The 26,104-nt window shown below is 45.7% G+C and overlaps 1 protein-coding gene across 1 annotated transcript in view; it reads left to right on the top strand.

Moving 5' to 3' along the window:
- STAB2 (stabilin 2) overlaps positions 1 to 26,104 on the top strand; it is a 155,785-nt gene that overhangs the window by 71,692 nt on the left and 57,989 nt on the right. The window contains exons 24-34 of the mRNA XM_060112405.1: positions 622 to 715; positions 1,928 to 2,086; positions 6,980 to 7,075; positions 8,741 to 8,836; positions 11,770 to 11,817; positions 13,307 to 13,443; positions 13,873 to 13,987; positions 16,846 to 16,923; positions 19,446 to 19,544; positions 19,632 to 19,739; positions 23,114 to 23,245. Coding sequence (XP_059968388.1) covers positions 622 to 715; positions 1,928 to 2,086; positions 6,980 to 7,075; positions 8,741 to 8,836; positions 11,770 to 11,817; positions 13,307 to 13,443; positions 13,873 to 13,987; positions 16,846 to 16,923; positions 19,446 to 19,544; positions 19,632 to 19,739; positions 23,114 to 23,245 — 1,162 coding nt within the window. The remainder of the gene's footprint in view (positions 1 to 621; positions 716 to 1,927; positions 2,087 to 6,979; positions 7,076 to 8,740; positions 8,837 to 11,769; positions 11,818 to 13,306; positions 13,444 to 13,872; positions 13,988 to 16,845; positions 16,924 to 19,445; positions 19,545 to 19,631; positions 19,740 to 23,113; positions 23,246 to 26,104) is intronic.

Below are 26,104 nucleotides of genomic sequence, written 5' to 3'. Positions count from 1 at the left end.
TGAGAGGAGTGTCTGAGGGCGTGATGGATCATGGAATCAGACACCTGAGAATGTTGTGCTCTAAAAAAAAGAACATCTGAGAGATCAGAGAAGGGAGAGAGGGGAGGTCTCACCTGATCGTCATGTTCAAGTCACTGAACTGTCACACAGAAGACAGCGTCGTTCTCTGCTGAACCAGAGGTAATGACTTGAGGTATAAAGAGACAGATTCCAGACCCATAAGGACAGAAAAGCCGCCCAGTGTCGAGCCTGAGAAGGTGCAAGTGTGAGCAAGTGCCCTGCTGAACGCCCCATGTGCATTCACTCTATACCACAGCTTTATGAGGGAGATGTTAGACCCATTTTCCAGGTGAGGAAACAGTCTTCCAGAGGTTAAGGGACTCGCTCAGGGTCACACAACTGCTAAGAGGTGGGGCCTGGATACCCACCCAGGTGTATCTGACTGCAGACCCAGGAGTGCTGGTGGCCACCATGGTACATGGCTCCCCCGACAAGGGCAGAGGGTCAGGCCACCTGGCCGTGAACACGTTCACCCCTGGCTGGCTGGTCTTCTTGGGGAGGGGTGGGATAGTTGGTGCTTATATTTCTAGGGCTGACTTTTGCGCTCACTCTTCTTTGCAGCTGTGTTTGCAAAGCAGGGTATGAAGGGGACGGAAGCCTCTGTTCAGAGATGGACCCTTGTTCGGGATTAACCCGAGGGGGCTGCAGCCGCAATGTGAGTGTTGGTCTTTATTTCCAAGCTGCCAGGTTTTTTAGGAAATCCTGAGGGAAGACCTTCCAAAAGGCAGTGTCAGATGACTTCATTGCATGAGGCACATTTGCTTGAACCCTGCATTTTAAAGATGGTGCCAGGTACCTTCTGTGAGCCTCCACTTCCTAAGTCCACGTGTGCTGGGGGAGCCCCAGGTTCACGTGTGCAGGGGTATTGGGCTTCTAAAAACACAGCCAAAGAGTCAGATATTGATCATTAGTAATAAACTTCTGATTCAGACATTACAGCTTACAAGTGACTTTCATGTATGTGATCTCATTTGCTCTTCCCACCAACCCAATGAAGCAGATGTTGTTTATCCCCATTTTACTGATCAGGAAACTGAGGCTCAGAGACCTTAAGTGACTTGCCTTAAGTTCTGTTAGTGTCAGGGGTATAGCCGAAACTGACTGTTGCTTTCATTAATACCTTCTGAATATCACCACCACCACCCGGCCAAGGTCACCTTCCTTCCTTTCCCACAGTTTAATAACTGTTCTCCCTGATGCTCCTCTTGGCTATAGCCACAGCCAGAGTGGATCAGATCATGTTTCCCCCTTGCTGAAATCCCGCGGGAACTTCCCCGGCTCTGAGGATGAAATCAGATGCAAATGCCTTGCCCAACCCCCCAGACTGCGCTTGGGCAAGCCCCACCCACTCAGCCTCATCCGGACAACTTACCTTGCACCTCTTACTCTGTCCTTCAGCTTTCTGGTGTGGTCATCCTGAAAGGCCTGGAGTTGGTACAGGTAGGAGCTTGGGCTAAAGCATCATACAGACCTGAGTTCGTGCCTCTTTACAGCTGTGTGACCTTGGGCAAGTCACTTACCTCCTCTGAGCCTCAGTTTCCTTATCTGTAAAATAGAGATAATCACAGTACCTTCCTCAAGATGATGGCTTACACCTACAAAGTATTCAGAACAATCCCTGGCTCTATAAATGGCAATGACGTTAGTGACGGTGGCCATTAGCTGGCCAAAAACAAGCAAATTTGTTCTTTAAGTCATCTTATCTTTTCCATTGATCTTAATGCAAATGTGTATTTTAATCATTTCCTTTGCACTCCATGTAAATATAAGCTTCTTCAGTGTACCTCTGGAAATCCTTGCTTTGCACTTGGAATCTTGAGGCTGGACTGGGGTTTCAGAGGTTTTGCTGCTGCTTTTCCTCCTATAGGCAGAATGCATCAAAACTGGCAGGGGAACCCACATCTGTGTATGCCATCAGGGATGGACGGGGGACGGAAGGGATTGCTCAGAGATCAACACCTGCCTGCTGCCCAGTGCTGGCAGCTGCCACCACAATGCAACCTGTTTGTACATCGGCCCCGGGCAGGTAGGTGTGGTGAGGTGGAGAGCAAAGAGGAAGCAGGATTCCTGGAGTAGACTGTTTTTTCCCCTAGACACAGAATTACTTTGGCTAGAATTTACTGCAGCTCTTTAATCATTTGTAGCAGTGGGAAAGGGTTAATTGTCGCAACAAACCTATGATGTAGGTACTATTTTTTTTCACCTTTTGATCCCATTTACCCTCACCACACCACACCCCACCCAGCCTCTGGCAACCACCAGTCTGTTCTCCATATCTATGAGCTTGGTTTTGTTTTGTTTTGTTTTGTTTTAGATTCCACATATAAGTGAGATCATATGGCATTTGTCTTTTTCTTACCTATTTCACTTAGCATAATGCCCTCAAAGTCCATCCATTATGTTGCAGATGGCAAGATTTCATTCTTTCTTTGGCCAAATAATATTCTAATGTATACATAGACCACATATTCTTTATCCATTCATCTGTTGATGAGCAGTTTGGTTGCTTCCATGCCTTGACTATTGTAAATAATGCTGCAACGAACATGGGGGTGCATATACCTTTTCGAGTTAGCGTTTCCTTTTTTTTTTTTTCAGGTAAATACCCAGAAGTGGAATTGCTAGAACATATGGTAGTTCTATTTTTAGTATTTTTTTCTTTTTTTATCTTTTTTTTTTTTTTTTTTGCGGTACGCGGGCCTCTCACTGTTGTGGCCTCTCCCATTGCGGAGCACAGGCTCCGGACACGCAGGCTCAGCAGTCATGGCTCATGGGCCCAGCCGCTCCGCGGCATGTGGGATCTTCCCGGACTGGGGCACGAACCCGTGTACCCTGCATCGGCAGGCAGACTCTCAACCACTGTGCCACCAAGGAAGCCCTATTTTTAGTTTTTTGAGGAACCGCCATAACAATATTCCACAGTGACTGCACCAATTTACATTCCCACCAACAGTGCACAAGGGTTCCCTTTTCTCCACTTCCTCACCAACACTTTATTATTTCTTGTCTTTATCTCACTGTGGTTTTGATTTGCATTCCTCTGATGATTAGTCATGTTGAGCATCTTTTCATGTACCTGTTGGTTATCTGTAAGTCTTCTTTGGGAAAATGTCCACTCAGATCTTCTGCCCATTTTTTTAATTGGATTGTTTGGTTTTTTGCTGTTGAGTTGTATGAGTTCTTTATATATTTTACATATTAACCCCTTATCAGATTATGACTTGTAAATATTTTCTCCCATTCCATAGGTTGCCTTTTCATTTTGTTGATGGTCGCCTTTGCCATATAGAAGCGTTTTAATTTGATGTAATCCCATTTGCTTATTTTTACTTTTGTTGCCACCTAGGTACTATTATCATTCCATCTTATAAAAGAGGAAACTGAAGCATGGAGAGGTTAAATACTTTGCTCATATCACACAGAAACCAAATTACGGTGTGAGATCCACACCCAGACAGTCTGATTCCAGAATTGCCCTTTTGGTCACCACCCTTGACCACACTATTTCTCTGTAACACTGTGTAATACTCGACAGTTTGTGGGTCACTTTCACTTAACCTCATTTAAGGGAGACAGAGGCAGAGAAAGCTACTTCTTAGGAATTAATCAGCCCCAGGGGAGGTAATGACAACGGTACTAGGACTGTAGCCATGAAAAGGTCCTAATCATGAAAGAACTCACTGCATTCTTCTGTCTTGCCAAGCAAGTACCAACAATTCAATTAGTTTTTCACTCACCTGAGTTGCCACATCACATTTGAGAAAGAAAAACAATTTCTTGGTATCAGTATCAGTTTGCTAAGGCTGCTGTAACAAAGTATCACTAACTGGGTGTCATAGAACAACAAAAATGTATGCCTCACAGGATTGGAGGCTAGAGGTCCAGGATCAAGGTATCAGCAGGTTTGGTTCCTTCTAAGGGCTATGATGACAGATCTGTTCCATGCCTCTCTCCCAGCTCTGGGTGGTTCGCTGACAGGCTTTGGTGTTCCTTGGCTTATACATGCATCACCCTAATCTCTGCCTTCGTGTTCACATGGCATTCTCCCACGTGCATGTCTATGTCCAAATCTCCCCTTTTTATAAGGACACCAGTCATATTAGACTAAGGACCCACCCTACTCCAGTATGACCTCATCTTAACTAATTACATATTAACAATCCTTTTTCCAAATAAGGTTACATTCTGAGGTACTGGGGGTCAGGACTTCAACATATGAGTGGGGGGGTGGGATGGGGGGAGCACAGTTCAACCCATAAGAGTATCTATTCCCTTCTGCTCTATCATCCTTTCTGCAGACAAATTTGAAAAGCATTCTGATGGGGGAGATAGAGGAGGAGTGACTTTTTTTTTTATAGTGTTACATAAGAAATAAAATAGGCCATAGCTAGGACTGCCCTCAGTAGTGTTATTAGTTGGCTCGAAAACTTGTAGATATATTCCAAATAGGCACAAATCCTAACTACCATGAATTTTTATTTTAAAAGACGGACCAGGGCCTCCCTGGTGGCGCAGTGGTTGAGAGTCCGCCTGCCGATGCAGGGGATACGGGTTCGTGCCCCGGTCCGGGAGGATCCCATATGCCGCGGAGCGGCTGGGCCCGTGAGCCATGGCCGCTGAGCCTGCGTGTCTGGAGCCTGTGCTCCGCAACGGGAGAGGCCACAGAGGCCCGCGTACCGCAAAAAAAAAAAAAAAAAAAAGACAGACCATGTTTGGGTCAATATGTCAGGGCTGGGGGTGCAGGGACGTGCTACCCCAATACCAAGTACAGAAGGTTAAACACTCTTGCTTACAAGGTCTTGCCCTCTCATGTAAAGTTGTATACATGTGCACATATAAGATACCCAATTGGGCTTCCCTGGTGGCGCCGTGGTTGAGAGTCCGCCTGCCGGTGCAGGGGACGCGGGCTCGTGCCCCGGTCCGGGAAGATCCCACATGCCGTGGAGTGGCTGGGCCCGTGAGCCATGGCTGCTGAGCCTGTGCGTCCGGAGCCTGTACTCTGCAACGGGAGAGGCCACAACAGTGAGAGGCCCGTACACCACAAAAAAAAAAAAAAAAAAAAAAAAAGCTACCCACTTTACCTTATAAAGCATATATAGCAAATAATACTTATACCCTTAAAGATAAAAAATTCATAAATAGGAGTTCTATTCCTTTCTTCCCACAACTTAATGGGCTGTCTTGTATCACCTCTGGATGTATCCACTCTCTAGACCAGTCCCTCAATAGCCCTTCACCAATCAAATGTTCCTACTTTCCCACCTCTGTTTATTTTTCTGACATGTACCCTCAGCTTTCATGGACTCCCCACTCCTCCCACCCTCTCCCAAGGTCCAGCCATGCCCCACTTCCCAGCTCATCCTCTCTCCTCTGAAGAGCAGTGGTCCTCATCACAGAAGCATCTCATGTGCCAGTTCATCCATAAGACTTACAGCATCTCTTGTTTTCCAGTTAAGATTGGACTATTCTTATTTACATTGTATGCTTTATCTTCCTCTCTTTAGTGAAAGCAGCTTTGAGGTTCATTGCTGGTTCCATAAGGTCACTCAATACCTGTGTTCGTTATCTGTTGAAGAGATTACTCCTGTTTAAATTATAGGGGTTTTTTTAATTTTATTTATTTATTTATTATTTCTTTTTGGCTGCATTGGGTCTTTGTTGCTGCTCGCGGGCTTTCTCTAGTTGTGGCGGGCGGGGGCTACTCTTTGTTGTGGTGCGCAGGCTTCTCACTGCGGTGGCTTCTCTTGTTGTGGAGCACGGGCTCTAGACATGTGGGCTTCAGTAGTTGTGGCATGCAGGCTCAGTAGTTGTGGCTCGCGGGCTCTAGAGCGCAGGCTCAGTAGTTGTGGCGCACGGGCTTAGTTGCTCTGCAGCATGTGGGATCTTCCTAGACCAGGGCTCGAACCCATGTCCGCTGCACTGGCAGGAGGATTCTTAACCACTGCGCCACCAGGGAAGCCCCCTAAATTATGTTTTAAACTTCAAGATAATGTTTAATAATGGAAGACATTTGGGAAAGTAAAAGAGTGGAGAAAAATGAAAACCATTCACAGCACTCCCACAATCACCGTTTGTGTGCTGATGTATCTTTTCTTTCTGGTCTTCTTAATGCACAGGTTTATATTTTTCTCTACCTTGTTGCGATCCACTGCAGTTTTGTTTGGTTCCTATTCTGTACTTAGCACAGACATTCCCCCATTTTATCATACAACCCACCACTATCATCATCATCATCATATTTAATAGCTGCAAGATCAGCACCATTGCTTCTGTGGTGTAGTTTGTGTACTACACAAAGTACCCAGCCTATGGGGCAAACGGGCTGAAACCCAGCCTGTACCCTGCTCACCAAGGTATATACCCTGGTGTGGACCTAAAGCTTCCCAGAGGAAGGGGGGACTTTTTTGTTGCATGATGAAACTGTCTACCTGCTGAGCCACTAGCCATGGGTTGTCCATGTAGAGGTGGTACTTTACTCAGATTTGCCTGCTCAGAGGGAATGCCTGTTCTAAATTACACAACGTGCCTTCCCGACTAGCAGTGGCCATGTGCATGGATCTCCACCAAGTGGATGCTCCATGACTTCCTTAATCTTTCCCTTTTAGATGGAGGGGCCCATTTTTCCACTGTGATGCTCTTTAGGATCTAAGTTCTCCCTGAGACAAATCTCCATATGGCCCCTCTAGGGTAATGAATTCAAAAAGCACCAAAGGACTATCAGACTGGGAAATGTAATGTAGAATGTGGAGGCCAATAGCTCCAGAATCTGAAGTGTAATAAACGAAAGACATTAATGGTGTTCTCTAAAAGAGCCAAACAGTGATGGTTTCCATACTTAATTTTGTGGTACAGTGTGAGAGCAGGGCATGGAAGGCAATTGTTTTCAATAATCCGTTTGACTTTGCTCTTGGAATTACAGAATGAGTGTGAGTGCAAGAAAGGATTTCGAGGCAATGGGATTGACTGTGAACCGGTAACTTCCTGCTTGGAACAAACTGGGAAATGTCATCCACTGGTGAGTTACTTGATTTTTTTCATTAATACTTAAAAAAATTCCTTGAGAAAGAAGAAGGTTGGGTTATTTTTTATCTGGGCCCAGTAATGAACAAAATCTCTCTTACTCCCAAAGGGAGTTCCCTAAGCAGAATGTAATTATTGCAACTTTCACTCCATTCTAAAGCTTGGAAGAACCAACATACAATTGCCAGATAAGATTACCGGTTAAATCTGAATTTCTAATAAATGACAAATAATCCTCCAGCACAAACATGACCCAAATGTTAGATAGGACAAATTTAACCGAAAAATTATTCATAACTTATCTAAAATTCGTAGTCGGTATTTTTATTTGCTAAATCTGGCAATTCTAAATCACCGGGATAATTTAAAGGGTAACTAGACTCCCATTTTGAATGTCATAACAAAGTTTTACCCAAATTATTAGTGAAAATGCCCATTCAAGGGTAGGTTGAGGCTTGTTCCTAAATTATGGAAGAGCAGGCAAAGATGTTAGAGCTGGTTGTGTTCATGTTTTTAAGAGAACATCACTAAGCACCCAGCATCAGAACCAGTGAAGACGACACCTTAGTCACAGTGCTTTTGCTTGCAAGTAACAGAATCCACACAAATCAGCTTAAGCTAAAAAGGAATTTGTTGGACATATGCCGCCAGGGTAGCTCCATAGTCAGGAATTCCAAAACTTCCCAAGGGCTTGGAATCAAGATCAAGGCAGCTTCTTCCCTCGATCCTCTGAGACCATGCAATTTCTCATTTTGCTACTCCCTGTGCTTTTACTTTCTCTTTGTCTTTGTCTCCCTCTTTCTCTCACTCTCTCTCCCAACTTTAAGTGCAGTTCTGTGCATCTTGGGGTAGGTGGCTCCCTGTTCTTAGAGGAACGTCTACCCCACTACCAGTGATGCCCACTAACTTAACAGCACTCTGTGTCCCAATTCTAACTCATAGGAGAAAGGATCTGACCAGCCCAGCCGGGTCCAGGTGTCCACATATGAGACACTCAATGATGGCCAGGCAGTGGGGTGACATATCATGAACAGGACTGCCAGACCCACGCCTAGTAGTGTGGGCAGGTGGGTAATATTCAAAGACAAAAAAAAAAATGGGAGGAGATGCCTCTAAAGTATCCGTTACCCAAGAATCATGAAAGCACTTCATAAAGCTGAAGAAGCTCCAACACACTTGCTTCATTTAAGCTCAAGCAAGCCCTGACATTCCACACGTGAGAGGTTATTGGAACTTTCACTTCGTTCCAAAGCGTGGAAGAACCAACATAGGGTTGCCAGATAAAATGCAGAACACCCAGTTAAAATTGAATTTCAGATACACAGCGAATTCTTTTCTGGCACAAGCGTGCCCCCAAATACTATATGGGACGTACTTATACAAACACCTCTTTGTTTATCTGAAATTCACATTAACTGTGTGTCCTGATTTCTGCTTGCTAAATCTTGGCAGGGATGAAAAGAAAGAATCTAATTGTGATTCCATAAGAAGTGCACCAAACCTGCAGAAAGGGCTGAGGGCCTGTGGGTTACTTCCACCATCTTTCAGCCCCAAATTTGCAGTTCTCACTGTAGACGGAGCCTGAGGATTCACAGGTGTACCTCATATCTAATGCTTTAGTTGGGAAAGCAAATCATTTCTCTCATTTTCTTTGTATCAGGCAACCTGTCAGTTTACTTCTTCTGGTGTCTGGAGTTGTGTTTGCCAAGAGGGCTATGAAGGAGATGGCCTTCTCTGCTATGGAAACGCTGCAGTGGTAAGTCCTCTGAGATCAACTCCAGTACAGAATAATAAAGACAAAAATCTTCAAATTTAAAAGAAAAAAAAAAAAGCGCTCTTGGCTAGGATGGCTTTAAAGTGTTCTACCAATCATTTGCTCCAGATTTTATCTGAAGCAAACTGCGTCTCATAAATGGCATATGTGCTCTGTGGGTCACAAATTTTCTACAAGTTGAAGGGAGGTAACTTTTATTTGGCACCTTCTGTGTACCAAGCAGTCTTGGCTTCCCTTTCTTGCCATTCTGTCTCTTTCTAGTCCCAGACTTCCCAAATGAGCAAATAACTGGCCCCTGCTGAGCTCTGGGGCACTCCTGTCCGGGTTGTGTGCCTCCTATAAGCACCCAGAGCACCTTGTGCTTACCCCTGTCTGGGGGTGGGGGTGTGTGTGCATGTGTGCACGCACGCATGCACGCGCACCTTCTGTGTACCAGGCATCTTACTAAATCCTTAATATGCTGCAGCACCCCCTTTAAACCACAACCTCTGGGCTTATGCTATTATTATGCCCACTTTATAGATTAGGAAACTGAGAGCCTAAGCAAACTTGCCTAAGGTCGCTCAGCTGTCTCCATGCAGAGCCCAAGCACTTAACCATTAGTATGTTCTATGAGCGTAGGGCACGTCCCACCTAACTGTCTGTCTCCCCACTGGACTGTCAACTCTTGAGGGCAGCTCTTTGTCCTTGTTTCCTACTTCACTCCTACTGTTCATAAAGATTTGCTGAGGGCTTCCCTGGTGGCACAGTGGTTGAGAGTTCGCCTGCCGATGCAGGGGACACGGGTTCGTGCCCCGGTCCGGGAGGATCCCACATGCCGTGGAGCAGCTGGGCCCGTGAGCCATGACCACTGGGCCTGTGCGTCTGGAGCCTGTGCTCCGCAACGGGAGAGGCCACAACAGTGAGAGGCCCACGTACTGCCAAAAAAAAAAAAAAATCTGCTGAAATGAGATAGTAAATTGGTGAATTTCTCATCACTCACTTTTTGTTTAACTCACTGGAGTTTGGTTCCTACCCCTCCTCTCAATGGAAACCACTGGTGTAACGGTGCCCAGGGCTGCACCTGCCCTAATGTGCTCCCTGGCAGCTGCAGCATCTGACCTTGGCCTCCCTGCCTATCAGGGTCCTTCCTGCTCTTTCCTGAACCTGTTTCTCCTGCTCATCCCATCAGGCCTGTCTCCTGACATTCAGACCATGGAGCGTGGACTCAACATTTTCTCTGCACTGTCCATGGCCACATTTCCTAAAACCTTAAAACCCTAAAACCCTGCTTTCACAATGCCCCTCACCTCCCACGGAAAACAAGATCAAGTCCAAATCCTCGGCCTGATACTCTGAGGACTTCCCATGGACTCAACTCACTTCAACCAGCTTAGCTGAGCTGTTGCCTTCCCAGCTGTCACCTTCCTGGCTCCGTTCCCTTCCCCCACGGACCCAGCCTCAGGTCTTTCTGCCAGCAGTTCAGGTCCAGCTCGTGCCCTCCTCTCCTTGAAGGGATTACCCGAGCATCTCAGCTCTTGTACTTATCTATTTACTAACTGATTTACTTTTTAACCGGTATTTACTAACTTATTCCATAACCTCAACCACTTTCAAAAAGGAATTAAGATAGCTCTGAGATGTATTGCCTTTTGGTAAATTTGCACATAATAATTGTTGTTGCCATTTTCGTGGTGTTTAATAATTTTTAAAATGTTTTCACATACATTAATGCATGTAATGTTCATAATCCCAGGAGCAAGGCATCATCATTTTCATTTTTCAGGTGAGGCACTTGAGTTCTCAGAGAGGTTAAGTGACTTGCCCAAGATCACACAGCTGGTAAATGGCAGACCCAGGAATTGAACCCAGACTTTTTTTTTTTTTTTTTTTTGCAGTACACGGGCCTCTCACTGCTGTGGCCTCTCCCGCTGCGGAGCACAGGCTCCGGACGCACAGGCCTAGCGGCCATGGCTCACGGGCCCAGCCACTCCACGGCATGTGGGATCTGCCCGAACGGGGTCACGATGCCGTGTCTCCTGCATCGGCAGGCAGACTCCCAACCACTGCGCCACCAGGGAAGCCCTGAACCCAGACTTTTTAAACTCAAAGTCTAGAGCTTTCTTTAATCTATCACACCTTCAAACATCACTGATCTATCAGCACCCTGTGTTATTTTTTCACATCCTAACATCCCCAAAACAACTGTAAGCTGCGTAAGATCAGGGGCCATCTTTTCTCTTTCATATCTTATATCCTCCCTCACTCCGACCTGGTGCCAATTGTGATGGTTCAGTATATATGTCCATTAACAGACCCCATGGTGGATAAGTTAAAAATAATAGTGGCTAAAACCTACTGACTGTGTCCTGCATGCCATCCTCTATTCTAAGCACTTTAAAAACATTAACTCTTCCAGTTTCCACATCAACGCTATCAGTTGGAGCTTTTATCATCCCTATTTTATAGCTGGGAACATTGAAGCCCAGAGAGATGAAGTAACTTGCCCAAGGAACTAGGAAATGACCAAACCAGAAAGAAAACCCGAGGGGTTTGGCACTGTGTCCCAAGCCCCTGCTCAATGCTAGCTCTGAAAGGGGGCAGTTTACTGAGTTCTGTGACCCTCCTGTAGGGCTGGATGGCCGTGTTCTTACAACACAAATTCTGATTTGGACGAACTTGAGGTGGTTGTTTCATTTAAAGTTTCTGGAATTACTCCTTTATCTCGAATATAGAAGATAATTCAAGCCATTAAACATGAAAGAAATGCATGGCTCTGGCAACATGGGGATTCATCCAGCCTGGGCATCACTCATGTCGGCATCGACAAGGCTGGCAAGGACGATGCCCAGAGATGCCCTGTGATTATGCTTCTCATTGATCCTCCTCTGTGTTCTCTCTCCTCTCTCCTCCCTCTCTTGCACGAAATGAATAAGGAATTGTCCTTTCTCTCTGCAGCAGCTATATTTAACCAGTGGATAAATGTGAGTACCTTTGTTGGAATTAGGATTGGGAATATATAATACCTTTAGATATTTGGACTACATGTAACAGAAAACTGAAAATGCAGCTGGTGAGGGGGAGGGAGGGAAATTGTCTAGAACAGGTGTTCTCAGCTTTGATTCCACTTTAGAACCACATGGAACAGATGTTTTTCAATAGCCATGCCTAGGCTCCCACCCCCAGACTCTCTGATTTGATCGGGTAGAGGTTTGACCTGGGCATCACTGTATTTTAACACTTTCCCAGGTGATTCTAACATGCAACCAGGACCAAGAGCTTCTGGTCTAAGATAAGCTGGGGTGGTCGACTTTTCAACCAATCCAAATACATATGTATAACTTCATTCATCAAAAGAGGTATTTTTGAAAAGTCAGCATAATTCATCACGGTAATTCACCAAATTATATTTGGCATTTATAGTTGCAGTACTATCATATTTCATGTGTGTTTAGCCCTCAGCCCAACATGCCCAGAGGAGCTTTTCCCTCTCTTTTGGAAAGTTCTATAACAAAGAGTTTAATCCCTACCATCCCCAGTTGTCTGAATCTCTGTCATCTTTGCCTGAGTGGCCCAAGGTGGCAGGTTCAGCCAGCCATCGTGACAGGTGGTTTGTCCCTTTTAAGAAGACAGATGCCAAGATACGCAGTGTCAGGTCAGCTGCCACTCCAGGACACCTTCCTGTTGCTTCCATGTGGGGTCCCTCTGACCCCCATCCCATGGGAGAGCAGGGACTGAGGGTCCTATAGCAGGTGCTAATTTTCATACAGACCCACTCCACACTCATAAGCTTTCCCTGTGGTGTGCTAGACCCACTCGTCCTAGCTCACAAGAGCACAGCTTTCCCAGCTCCACTTTCTATGCTGTTATGGCGGTAGCTTGGAATCAGCTATGATGGGAGAACTTACACCACAGAAATCAGTGAACACTACGAAGCGGGGCTTTTGTTTGTTTGTTTTTCTTGGAGAGCCGGTTGTGAAACATAAGCCCACCACTGCTTCTACCCAGAAGTAGCTCTAGGTGAGTAGATGAAGTTTGATTTCAGGCCTCCAGTCTCTCTCTCATGCTGAAACTGTTCCTGTAATCTTCCCACCATCCTTATTCCAAAGGTGTCCAAGGATTCTCAAGGTCCTCTGTACACACATGTGCACACACACGCATGACACTGTCAAGACTCTTCTCTGCCTCTTCATTTAGACTAAAGGGTGAATGACTGATAATGACTCAGGTGTGACCTGATCAGGAAAATTTGCCTTTTGTCAAGGTTCACACGTTTAAATAAAAGGAATGAGTCTCAGAGGGAAGAGGAGGCATCAGCCAGTAGTTGGGATTGATTTGGGAAAGGGGCCCCTAGGACCTTCCCAGCATCTCTGAAATTATATCACATGGGAAATTGTCATCTCTGCCAAGCATTAAGTCAGCATTTGTCCTCTGACATGAGTCAGGCCCGTTTGTTTTCCTTCTGCGATTCAGAATGCTTCCCTACAACCCATGCTGTCAGCCGCCTCAAACCTCACCATCCTCGTGCCTTCCCAGCGAGCTATTGAGGACATGGACCAAGATGAGAAAGCCTTTTGGTTGACCAAGAGCAATATTCCCGCCCTCATAAAGTAGGTATTACGCGTGTTTTATTCTTCATGATATCTTACTAGCATCAATGTGAATGAAGTTCAGTGAAGGGAGGCCACGTGGTCCTTCAGATCCATGCAACTGACCATGTCCCAGGACCCCCTCACCTCCTTACCCCAGGATGGAAGTCATCAACATGACTGACAGCCAATTCTGTGCCAACTGCTTTATGTACAACCTAGTTAATCCTCCCAAGGACCCTGTGAAATAGACAGAATTATTCCCGTTTTATAGATGCGGAAACCGAGGCACAGGGTGGTTAATTAACTAACCCCAGGCACCATGGCTGAAGTTACAGGGGGAGATTTTGAACCTGGTAGTCTGGCTTCAGAACCCACTCTCTTAACTCCTCACGATGCCACCACCTCAAGCATTGATCTCATTACAGCCCTTATGGACTGTTGTTGTAGGTACCATACGCTACTGGGCACATATGGAGTGGCCGATCTGCAGGCCCTGTCACCTTCTGACATGCTGGCAACGTCTTTGCAGGGCAACTTCCTCCACCTGGCGAAGGCGGATGGGGTAAGAGAGCGTCGTATTGTGTCTGTTTAGTGGAAACTTGTGACCTATGTTCATAGTGTACTTTTAGTTTTTTTCTCTTAGGGAAATTTCCAAACATGAGCAAAAATAAATGGAGAATAAATCCTCCATGTAGGTATCACCCAGCTTCAACAATTAGCAACCTTATTGACACACACACACACACACACACACACACACACACACACACACACTCTCTCTCTCTCTCTCTCTCTCTCTCTCTCTCTCTCTCTCTCTCTCTCTCACACTCTGTAGCAGGGATAGTATAAAATGAAGCTCTCTGCCCACTGGTTGGCCACAGACTCTTCCTGACAGACAACAGACTGATCCGGAAAGGCAAGCCTTTCATTTCTTCTGGGTGAAGGCCGCGCAGTTTCACAACTTTGATTTTTATGTGTGGTTAAGAGCTGGTTATTGGAAACCTACTAATTGAGTCATTCAAGATTACTACAATTTTGTATTAAGCTAGGGTCACTCAACAGGTATTTATTGGGACTTCCCTGGTGATCCAGTGGTAAAGAATCCGCCTTCCAATGCTGGGGATGTGGGTTCAATCCCTGGTCGGGGACCTAAGATCCCACATGCCGTGGGGCAACTAAGCCTGCACGCCATAACTAGAGAGCCCACGTGCCTCGAACTACAGAGCCCACAAGCTCTGGAACCCGCACTCCACAACTACAGAGCCCATGTGCCCTAAAACCCAAGCACTGCAACTAGAGAGAGAAAACCTGCACACCACAACTAGAGAAAAGCCCACGCGCCACAACGAAATATCTCGCATGCCTCAACGAAGATCCCGCGTGCCGCAACTAAGACCCGATGCAGCCAAAAAAATAAATAAACAGATACTTACTGAACACCTCCTATGCCCCAGGAACTGATCTGAGTTTTGGAGACAGGACAGTTCACAGGACAGCAGAGCCCTGTAGAAGCTCACCTTCTGGCTTTTTCTATAGTGTTTCAAGGACTTGGATTCAGTTTTCTGTGAGGAAGTCTGGCTGCCCTGCTGAATGTGGCAGTGTTTTAAAGCTCTTTCTATGAACTGCGCAAGATGAAAATGGAGACTCTACTGGGAAATGAGAACTGCCCCATCAATGGAGCATGGGCCAGAGTTAGAATATTCTAGAATTGCAGCTCTAAAGCATTTCTGCCTACCTACCCATCAGTGATGGTGCTGTGAAAAGGCTCTCTGCCTAGTATTACCTAAATATATGTGCTTCATCAGATCATTCCTTTTAGAAAGCAGAAAAGAGTTACATATGGTCCCATGGACTCTTTACATCTTATTACAATAATTCTAGAATGTTGCATGCATATATCAGACAATGGGTGGTTTTCCATTGGTGTTTTAAATCACTGATGCTCTGAGCAAGCATTAATTGAACACCCACCCTGGGAAGGTTCATCCCAGGTTCCGTAGATTCAGAGGTAAATCAATCAAGACCTGTGAGCTGGAGCAGCTAACCATCAAAGACACAGTTGTTATGGGTTCTTTCTTACGCCTGATAGAAATGTCTCCCTGTAACCAGAAGAGATGTGCAAGGTAGCCAGGAATGTTTGTTTCAGGACCTCTGCTGATGTGCTCAGGGTGAGGCAAGTCCCCTCTGCACCCAGGGTTCCCAGGAGGAATTTCAGACAAAGGGCAGTGGTGGGAGAAGAGGAGAGGAAACCAGAGAGAGTGGAGCCCACATGTGTCATGCTTGGTCAGTGGCTGCGTGAGCGGGCATTTGGGTTTACTTAGCTCCTTTCCCCGTGTAATTAATATCCTTGAAAAGTCAGTAACTATCTGTATTAGTTTGCTAGGCCTACTATAACAAAGAACCACAGACTGGGTGGCTTAAACAAGAGAAATTTTTGTCTCAGAGTTCTGGAGGCTCGAAGTCCAAGGTCAAGGTGTGGGCAGGGTTGGTTCTCTCTGAGGACTGACATCAGGCTCTCTCCTTGGCTTGTAGATGACCGTCCCCATGTTCACATGGTCTTCTCCCTACATAGCTGTCTGTGCCCAAATATCCTTTCTTTTAAGGACACCAGTCATATTGGATTAGGGCCCACCCTAATGACCTCATTTTAACTTAATTACCTCTGTAAAGACCCTGTCTCCAAATAAGGTCACATTCTGAGGCAGTGGTGGTTAGGACTCCAGCATACAAATTTGGGAGACACAGTTCAATCCACAACGTTATCTGTGGTGTTTTTCCAACTGCAGGGTCACTTTAGTGCGCCTCAGCCAGCACTTTTTTTTCTTTTTTTTTGGCAGCGTTGGTTCTTCTTTGCAGCGCACGGGCTTTCTCTAGTTGCAGCGAGTGGGGACTTCTCTTGTTGCAGAGCTCGGGCTGTAGGCGGCGCGGGCTTCAGTAGTTGGGGTGCATGGGCTTCAGTTGTGGCACACAGGCTCAGTATTTGTGGCTCGTGGGCTCTAGAGCTCAGGCTCAGTAGTTGTGGCGCACGGGCTTAGTTGCTCTGCAGCATGTGGGATCTTCCTGGACCAGGGATTGAACCCGTGTCCCCTGCATTGACAGGAGGGTTCTTAACCACTGTGCCACCAGGGAAGTCCCTAGCACTTTTTTAATGAAATAGAATGAAATAGAGTAGAATCGATGATCAAGTGCCTCCCACATGGTAGAGGAAAGTATTATTTCATTTCAATTGTGTATGTGTGTGTGTGTGTGTGTGTGCGTGTGTAATGTCAAAAGGCTCACAATTTAAAAATATTTCTGAATTTGTGTCATGGTCCAAAAGTGAGAAGGTCACTACTACTCAAGAAGTGGGAAACCCAGAAATAATTCAATCCCTGGGTGTACTCTATAGGGACTCACCTTCTCACTGTGGTGCATTTACAGAATATCACAATCGAAGGAGCGTGCGTCATTGATGGTGACAATGCAGCCACAAATGGAGTGATACACATCATCAACAAGGTACAAAATTGCTTCCTCCCACACATGTTGAATCTCTTCTCCTTTTATTATTTATTCTCCTGTGCAGTATCTTTTTGGGGAAAAACCACTTAGCCTTAATATAAAAATAACCTGTATTGTGCTTCATTATTTTTATTTTAAAACCATTTCGAAGCTCTCCTCATTCAGTGAGACTCAGTTACTATATACTCAGCCTGTATCCTGCAATGGGTCCTGTATAATGTGTGGCCACATATATCATATTTCTTAGTTATCAAAACATCTTACAAGGTACATGGGAACCTTAGTATTGGGAAGTCCATAGGCCCAGATTGGATATAATCAAGAACTGGAGGAGAGGCAACTGGCTATGTGTCACTGGTCCTCTCCCCTCTGCATTATTGTGCCCTAGAAAAAAAAAATGGAAAAGGGTAGGAAGGGATTGTAGCATTTTAATTTTCTTCTAAGATGCAATTCAACAGTATTCAAAGGTATGAAATAGAAAAAAAAAGTTTAATGGGAAACGAGCTTTTAAGCTATCCTATAATTTTCAGTTACTATATTAATATCTTCATTTAAAATTAAAGTTAGAATTTAGGGTATATTGGGAAATTTTGAAAAGCGGAAGATTAGAAAAGACAATTAACTAATTGCATTTTAACTAAAATTATTCTCACTTGGCACTTACATACTTTTTTATTTCAAGTTACAGAACACGTTAACTATTTCTGTTCAGAAAAGAGAGGCTTCTTATAAGACTTCTGAGTGCAACACTTTGCAAAGACCTTGCAATTCTCTTGTATTACCAAGAGGCATTAAAAAATACACCATTTTTTGAGCAAGTGATAGGTCATTTGCAGGGAACTATACTGGGCTTATGGCTTCATTTATCAGAAAGCAATATTACTTACCGAGAGTATTTTTCTTCTCCAATACTGGCTTTTCAAAGTACCAAAAAAAAAAATTTTTTTTTTAAGCATAAAATTACCTCTTCTTCTCATTTACTTTTTTTTTTTTTTTTTTTTTTTTTTTTTTGCGGTACGCGGGCCTCTCACTGTTGTGGCCTCTCCCGTTGCGGAGCACAGGCTCCAGACGCACAGGCTTAGCGGCCATGGCTCACGGGACCAGCCGCTCCTCAGCATGTGGTATATTCCCGGACCGGGGCACGAGCCTGTGTCCCCTGCACCGGCAGGCGGACTCTCAACCACTGCGCCACCAGGGAAGGCCCTCATTTATATTTTTGATGAACACAACCTCATTAGTAAAATGGCACCTCAACCCATGTCCTGTACTGAGCGTTATTATCACAGGGGCCAGGTCGAGTCCCACCTCCTCTGTGAAGCCATCCCTTATCCCTGCAGCCCATATCACCAAGGCTGCCATAGTGTCAAGAGGGTAAGTTCTAGAATCATACAGCATCTCGTTCAGGCACTTAACTAACTGTGTAACCTTGGGCAAGTTACATAACCTCTCTGAACCCCATTTTTCTTCCCTATGAGTGTTAAACAACACCTTCTCTCTCACTGTCTGCTGCCTAGGGAGACCTCAGTACATGTCATTTTTATTCCCTTTTGCTTCCTCTGAAATCCCGTGGGATTTCTCAGTATAGAACTCATTTGGCATAACTGTGCCCCCTTGTTTTGATAGTTCTTTATGGAATAGGTCATGAGCCCCCATATAATGGCATGTCCCGGAGGGGCGGGGCTGCATCTTTTTTCTGTCTCTCATCAGCATTACCACCTCACCTTGCGTGCAGTAATACTGGAATGATTGACAGCCCTCTAGGTGCCAGGCGTTGTGTCAGGTGTCATGTATTGCATTATCTCATTTGATTTTTTTTTTTTTTTTTGCGGTACGCGGGCCTCTCACTGTTGTGGCCTCTCCCGTTGCGGAGCACAGACTCTGGACGCGCAGGCTCAGCAGCCATGGCTCACGGGCCCAGCCGCTCCACGGCCTGTGGGATCTTCCCGGACCGGGGCACGAACCCGTGTCCCCTGCATCGGCAGGCGGACTCTCAACCACTGCGCCACCAGGGAAGCCCTCATTTGATTTTTATAACAACCCTAAGAAAGTACGTGCCCTTCTCCTCACTTCTCAAAGGAGACCGCTGAGGGTCCTCACGGCTAGGTAGCTGGATCGAGGAAGAAGTTTACGTGGACACAAAAATCCATGGCTGCGCATCAACTGATTCAAGTTCACTGCTTAGCCTCTGGGTTGCCGTGGCTCGTTAAGGCGCTCCTTTTCTACCTGTGCATTGGACACTGTGGTCCCCTTTGTTAGGGCCACCGTGAACAGTTGTGCAGGTTGTTCCCTGCCTAGAGGTACCTGGTCTGGTGGTGGAGTTGGGCTGAAATCCAACCCACTTCACTTCCCAAACTATGCACCCCTGTTCGGTCTTGCAGACGATCAAAGGAAAAGGTACCTTGTTCTCTATTTGCAGAGGCTTCATGATCACATATTGTTATGTGACATGAACCTATGTACTAGAGAGCAGCAAGTCCTACCAAGGCAGGCTAACAGAATTTGGGGGCTTCCTTTCCCAGGTTCTGGTTCCCCAAAGAGGTCTAACTGGCTCCTTACCAAACCTACTCACCCGGCTGGACCAGATGCCTGACTATTCCATCTTCCGGGGCTACATCATTGCAAGTACCACGTTCTCTGCATGACCCTCTGCTCGGGTTACCTGGGAACAGAAGTCCCTCACGCGCTCCTGTCTCTTTCCATCACAGCAACATAATCTGACAAGTTCGATCGAGGCTGCCGACACTTACACGGTGTTTGCTCCAAACAACGACGCCATTGAGAGTTACATCCGGGAGAAGAAGGTCACAACTCTGGTAGTATCAGCAATAATAACCTGGGAAATTATTTCCTGGAAATTCAAACACTTAAAGTTTTTCAGTCCATCAGCCATGTACCATTTCACTCTCTCATCAAAACTTCTTTGTCGATATCCAGATATTTAACATAAACTTGAGCAGAGACTCTCTCATACCCGACCCTCCCCCAAGCCAGAGCTACTCATATATTTAGTTTGTACCCCTGGAAGCACACACTCAGGCTCACATACACAGGATGAAGGCATCCCAGGAACCTGGAAACATCTTCATGGCCACCCCTCCTCCCCTCCCTGGCTTCTCCCTGGTCCCATGCAGTGAGCTGTCAGCAGCTGGGACCTCGAGGGAGTGCACTGTCTCTGTCTTCCTCCTATTCTCCCCGTCTCTGTCTTCCCTGATTCCTAACATCTGGGGCTGAACAGTCAGAACTTGTCAAAAGACTTTGTGAAATAATAAAAAGCTCCAGTCCTGTCACTCTCTGGCTCAAAACCCTTGGGTGGATCTCCATTTCCTGAATGACTAAGTCCAAGCTACCTCCCCAGGTTCTTAGGGTCTCCATAAACTGGCCACGATTACCTTCTATGCAGTGCTGGCGCCAGAATTTCCATTTAGAAGGATCCCAGGGGTGCCCCGCACCCAGCCCCATAGTGGGAGGACAAGTTTAAAGCTGTAATTGCACAGCAAGCACGCTGTTTTCACTTCTCTCTTTATATAGGGTGACTGAGGTGAGGATGCTAAGGAGATGGGGGCTGATACTTGAAGTCCCGCTAAGCCACCCTTGGGTCCACTGGTGTCTCCCATCCATTCTCTGCAGATACCATGTGGTCTAACCAGAGTGATGTCATACAGACCCTAAAGAAAGCAAAGGCATGTTCAGTGCCTTGCTCCTATCTACACACACACACACACACACCCTCAATCAGGAAGGCTGTCCTTCGTCCTTCGATGCCTCCTGAATCCTCCCCACCCCTTCTTTTTTTTTTTTTTACATCTTTATTGGAGTATAATTGCTTGACAATGGTGTGTTAGTTTCTGCTTTATAACAAAGTGAATCAGCTATACATATACCCATTCTTCAAGTCCAGTCTCACCTCCTCAGACAAGCTGGCTCTGGCCCCTGAGCTGCAGAAAATCTCTCCTGCCTCTGAATTCAGACCATTAGTACACCCTTCAGCACTTACACACCTGGTATAAGGAACTGTCTTTTCAGGCGGGTGTGTCTTAGCTCTCCAATTGGATGAAAAGTCTGTAAAGGTGGGAACGGTGTGTTAGACTTTTGTAACTGCTGTGTTGAGCAAGCAGGACACCTGGGATGGAAGTGGAAGTCCTCTTTACTGTGTCTCCTCACCCCCAGCCCTCCCCCAGCCCTTTGAACCTGTTCAGTGGGGAATATTCTTCTCCTGCCCTGGGATAAACCCTCAGGCAATCCCGCAGCCTTTCTGCTTCCCCAGAAAGTCCTGTCATCACTGTTAAGTCACAAACACAGTCTCAATTAAGTAAAAAAAAAAAAAAAAAAAAAAATCCAGCTCCTTGTAAAAATCAACATTTTGAATTGGATTTAGAATTAAATCTTCTTTCCTCACTGCTCCATGCTGGGCTTTGTCCAGAAAGGAAACTAGAGGAGGGGGTTTGGTCCTTGAATCAATCAAGGTCCATCAGAGGGTGGCAGGAGGGATAGACTGGGAGTTTGGGATTGATATGTACACACTGCTCTATTTAAAATAAAATGCCTTTCCATGAAAAAAAAATCAGTATGGAAAGGTAAAAATGATTGCTAAAAAAAAAAAAAAATCAAGGTCCATCAGGAGACAGAAACCGTACCAGAGAGAATTCAATATTATGAATTGTTTATTGGGTATAAAATTATATAAATATAATTGAAAGGTAAAAAAAGAGATAGCATAGAAGCATCTATAACCCCAAAGGCTGGGAGAACAGAGGAAAGAGGTCAGAACAACTAAAAGTCAGAAATCTGGAGGAGCCTGGAGGAGCTGTAACGCAGACCTCTGAGGACGGGCTGCCCTTCTGCTTGTGGCTCTGACATTGGAGGAGGGTCCCTGGGGGTCCAAGACCGAGGCGTCTCGGAGATGCCATTGCCCAGCTGGTGCTGGCATCTTAGGGGGAGGGGGACGTGATAAGGCCAGTCTGGGAGTGACAGGCCTCTGCCACTCGGATCCAGCTGCCGCTGGCAGGGCGATGAAGTGCAGCTGGGGTGATGCCCCCAGGACCAGGAAGCAGGCAGGAAGAGGGGGTCCCTCCAACAGGCCTCACAGTCTCCCTCGAGCACTTTCCACTGGCAGAGCCAAACAGGAGACCTGGCCGAGGAGAAGTGTGGGCTGTGGTCCCAGCCCCACCGCAGAAACAGTGTAGAGGGTGGTTTGGAGCTGAGACAGTGATTCACCATCTCTCCTTCCCCATATGACGCTTCTATTTCCTGATCTCACTGAATTCAGTTTTGGTCTCACCGGGGTTTGCAGTTAGGACCTGTTGATGGTCGGGAAGAGATGTGAAGAGGGTAGGAAGTCCTTATCTAACTGGTACCGTCTTGAGATGCCATTGATCTCTCGCTCTGGCTCTCTCGCTCTGGCTCTCTCGCTGTCTGATGGGTTCTTTGGAGACGCCCCCCCATCCCTGGTGGTCTCTGACTGCAGTTCCCCCCACCTGTGTGCATGCATCTCTTCCTACAGCCACTTCTTTTCTCAGTGGACCCTCAGCATCCAGAGGCCACCTCCAGCCTTTCCCTTGGGGAGGCCTGTCTGCCCTTCCAGAAGGCCACCTAGGATAGGACCTAAGGCACCAGCTCTCTCAGACACGGCCAGCCCTCTGGTCCACAGGACACCTGTACTCTCTTGTCCCATGGCAGTGCTGGGAGTGCAGGCCTGTCTCCGTGCGGTGACAGCCTGCCCCCTCTGCTGGGGCTCAACCTGCCAGCAGTCCCTGGCACGAGATTGTTCAGGCCTGAGTGACACCCCACAGGCTACCCTGTCTGCAGAGGACACAGATCAAGCCCTTTGAAATACCCATTGAGCCTCCTCTCATGACCCCTGAGGTGAAAGGCAAGCTGGGGTGTGAGGACTCTCTTCACAGCTGTTCTCACCAAAGAAATCAACTTTAAGATCCCCCCCAACCTTTTCTGCCCTCACTCCGGGTTTTAGGGTCCCGTGGTGAGTTCTTGACCATCCTACGTGGAAAGTCTGCAGGTTCCCCAAGTTTGGTATTTATTATCTACTGTGCCCTGATGCCTCGGGCGAAACTTCCAGTTCAACAAGCTATCGCTCTTTAAACCCCACGGTGCCTGGACATCAGGGCAGCCCAGTAAGTGCCCGGGGACCGGCTGATGTGTGGGTTGACTTTCCCTTCTGTGTGTTGTCCAGGAGGAGGACGTACTCAAGTATCACGTGGTCTTGGGGGAGAAACTGCTGAAGAATGACTTGCACAACGGCATGCACCGGGAGACCATGCTGGGCTTCTCCTACCTCCTCGGCTTCTTCCTCCGCAATGACCAGGTGCGATCCTTCCCCTTGAAACCCATAGGCGGGTGTCCTAGCTCCGTGTCCGTCATCACTTGTGTGTTGCGTAATCTCCCCAGCACTTCCTAAGCCTTCTCTACAGAAGACAGTTGTCTTGTGTTTCACTGTAAAGTAATGACTCAGCCAGACTGGGAAGCTCCCCCTCCCCCTCCCTGTCACCAAATCATCAGTGTGGCCTGGCTGACGATGGGATTGAATCCCAGCAGCCACAGGTGCCCTTCAGTTCTGATTCCTAACAAACAGACAGCCCCCAAGCCACCTCCAAGAGGGAAGGGAACCCGGCAGCAAAACCTGACGCCCAGGAAGTGGCACCGGCCCCAGGGTATAAGGAGCCTCATGACTCCAGCAGCTAAATGAATAAACGTTATTATCATTGCTTGATCATACAGACTGCAGACCTAGGACCAACTGACCCCCATACCAGTATTCCAGTATTAATCTCACACAACCCCTAAGTACTTAAAGTGTTTAGAATTCATAGAAAGAATTGAGACTAAATACATATTTTAAGTATTTCAATATAAAATTCTTTGTACCTACTTCAAACATCAATCAATCTGAAAATTCAACAAGAAATTCACTATGTAACTCTAGTATACATTCTCATAAGAAAAATTAATAAAAACAAATGATTATTTAGGGTAAACTAAGCACTATATTAAAGTAAAGTTTAATTGCAAATTTTTAAGCAATAATAATTGGTCCCTGTAAAAAAGTGCAGTTTTGAAAATAATTTTCTCAGTGTTATCATCATTGATAACAGTTTTTCTTTTAACATGCTTGGGTTAAAAAAAAAAAGTCTTCGTGGTTCTTCATTACTTAGGGAATAATCTAACTCCAAATATTTCCCTCTGACTCCTATAAATAATCTTACCTATTGTGTAATAATTTTGAGGAGATCCTTTTAAATACATTTTCTTTTTTTCCAGGTAAGGCAATTTTTGTTGATAAAGACCTTACATTTTTGTTTTTGTTTTTAATCTATGTCATCTTTTATTTCATCATGTAGAAATGGATATTCCAATGCAGTTAGTTGAATCAGTTTTGATTCTGTCATGTTTATTTTTCATGTGTTTGGAAAGCCTTTGATCTAGAGCTTTTTTTTTCTCCTTTCTACAATAGAGGCTTTATCTTACAGTAAACAAATAGTTCGATCTTACAATAGAGGTTTTGATTTTATTGATAACTCATTTACTCTCAGGACAAAGAAGATGTAGAAAAATGCTCTCTAAATGAGTAAACGTGTGTTCAGATCAAAATTTTAATGCAACCCGTAATTCTTGGAATACATCTCACAATAAAAATGATTCAGACTTTTTCTAATGCCAAATCAACAGCATTACAGCATCCGAAGTTCTGCCATTTTGATATTTTAAAATAGCTCAACATCTTGGAATTCTACAAATTTGTTTTGCAATCACCGTTTGACACCACAAGTAAGGCCCCCTGCTTCTTTTCCAAGTCTACACAGACCCTGGACCACTTCTGTGGACCTCAGCCATGATTTATCCCAACATCCAGTGGAAATTCACTTGACTCCAAGTAAATCATCAGGGACTTTGATATTCAGTGGCAGTTCAAATTTAAACACTTAGTAGAGTTATTTTAATCTTGATGCAGTGGGGAGTTTGGGAGATGTTAATCATTTTAAAACCCTTATGAGATATGAAGTTGACATCTGTTTAGTACAATAAAGAATTCCCTCCTCTCCCAACCTCAGCCCTGCTACACCCCCCCCCACACACACACCACCCCCCAATTTTTCAAACAACCATTTGTTTTCAGTTATATTAGTTATATTAATGAATGAATTAATGGCTTTACTTATTTTGCTAAGCAATCATTAAGGTATGCTCCCATTTAAAAAAATCAAAACAAGTTACGGGCCTCCCTGGTGGCGCAGTGGTTAAGAGTCCGCCTGCCGATGCAGGGGATACGGGTTCGTGCCCCGGTCTGGGAGGATCCCATATGCCGCGGAGCGGCTGGGCCCGTGAGCCATGGCCGCTGGGCCTGCGCATCCGGAGCCTGTGCTCCGCAGCGGGAGAGGCCACAACAGTGAGAGGCCCGCATACCGCAAAAAGAAAAAAAAAACAAGTTACGACTCAAAGTTGAATTTAATTTGGCAACATTTAAAAATTTAGTTCCCATGTCTTGGATGCTTATGGACACACAAGGCAAAGACGGTACAAACATACCATGAACTCCAAAGAAGCCCCAAGGGAAACATCGTATGGTAATGCAGACCTCTGAGCAGTCTCCTCACACTGGGAAGTGATGCTATCTGGTGGAACACTTTTTACAAACTCTAAAACACTCAAATATGCTAGTTATTTTTATTCTTATATAACTGCCACTTAGCCTTACTTAGGGGTGCTTGCAAATTAACCAGGAAGGAGAGATATACCAAAAGGACACTGAGTTTCGTTCTCCATGTCTTGGCCTTGGAAGGCATCCACACCTCCTGGGCCACCAATAACCAGCACAGCCAAGCACATCCATCATCCATGGAGCCATTTTATCAGGGGCACTAACATAACGATCATGACTCAGAATTTTTTAAACAATAAAAACCGATCATTTGAAGGGTGGAGAGAAACCTTAGAGATTATCTAGAGCAACCTCTTCCTTTTACAAAAGGGGAAGTTGAGATTCACAGAGGAAAAGCAACGAGCCCAAGGTCACACAGCTGGAAGGTGCCAGATGCAGGACTGTCACTCAGACTCCCCTCTCCTAGGGCAGAGCTCTCTACACTGTGCTACCTGGCAGGTGAATTTTGGAATATCTCCTAGGCCGTTGTCGTATGGATATCCTCCAATCCTCATCATCCTTATTTCC

Source organism: Mesoplodon densirostris, chromosome 11 (assembly GCF_025265405.1).
Source record: "Mesoplodon densirostris isolate mMesDen1 chromosome 11, mMesDen1 primary haplotype, whole genome shotgun sequence".
Lineage (NCBI taxonomy): Eukaryota > Metazoa > Chordata > Mammalia > Artiodactyla > Ziphiidae > Mesoplodon > Mesoplodon densirostris.
The sequence above is the reverse complement of the archived record's forward strand: the minus strand, read 5'-3'. Positions and strand labels throughout refer to the sequence as shown.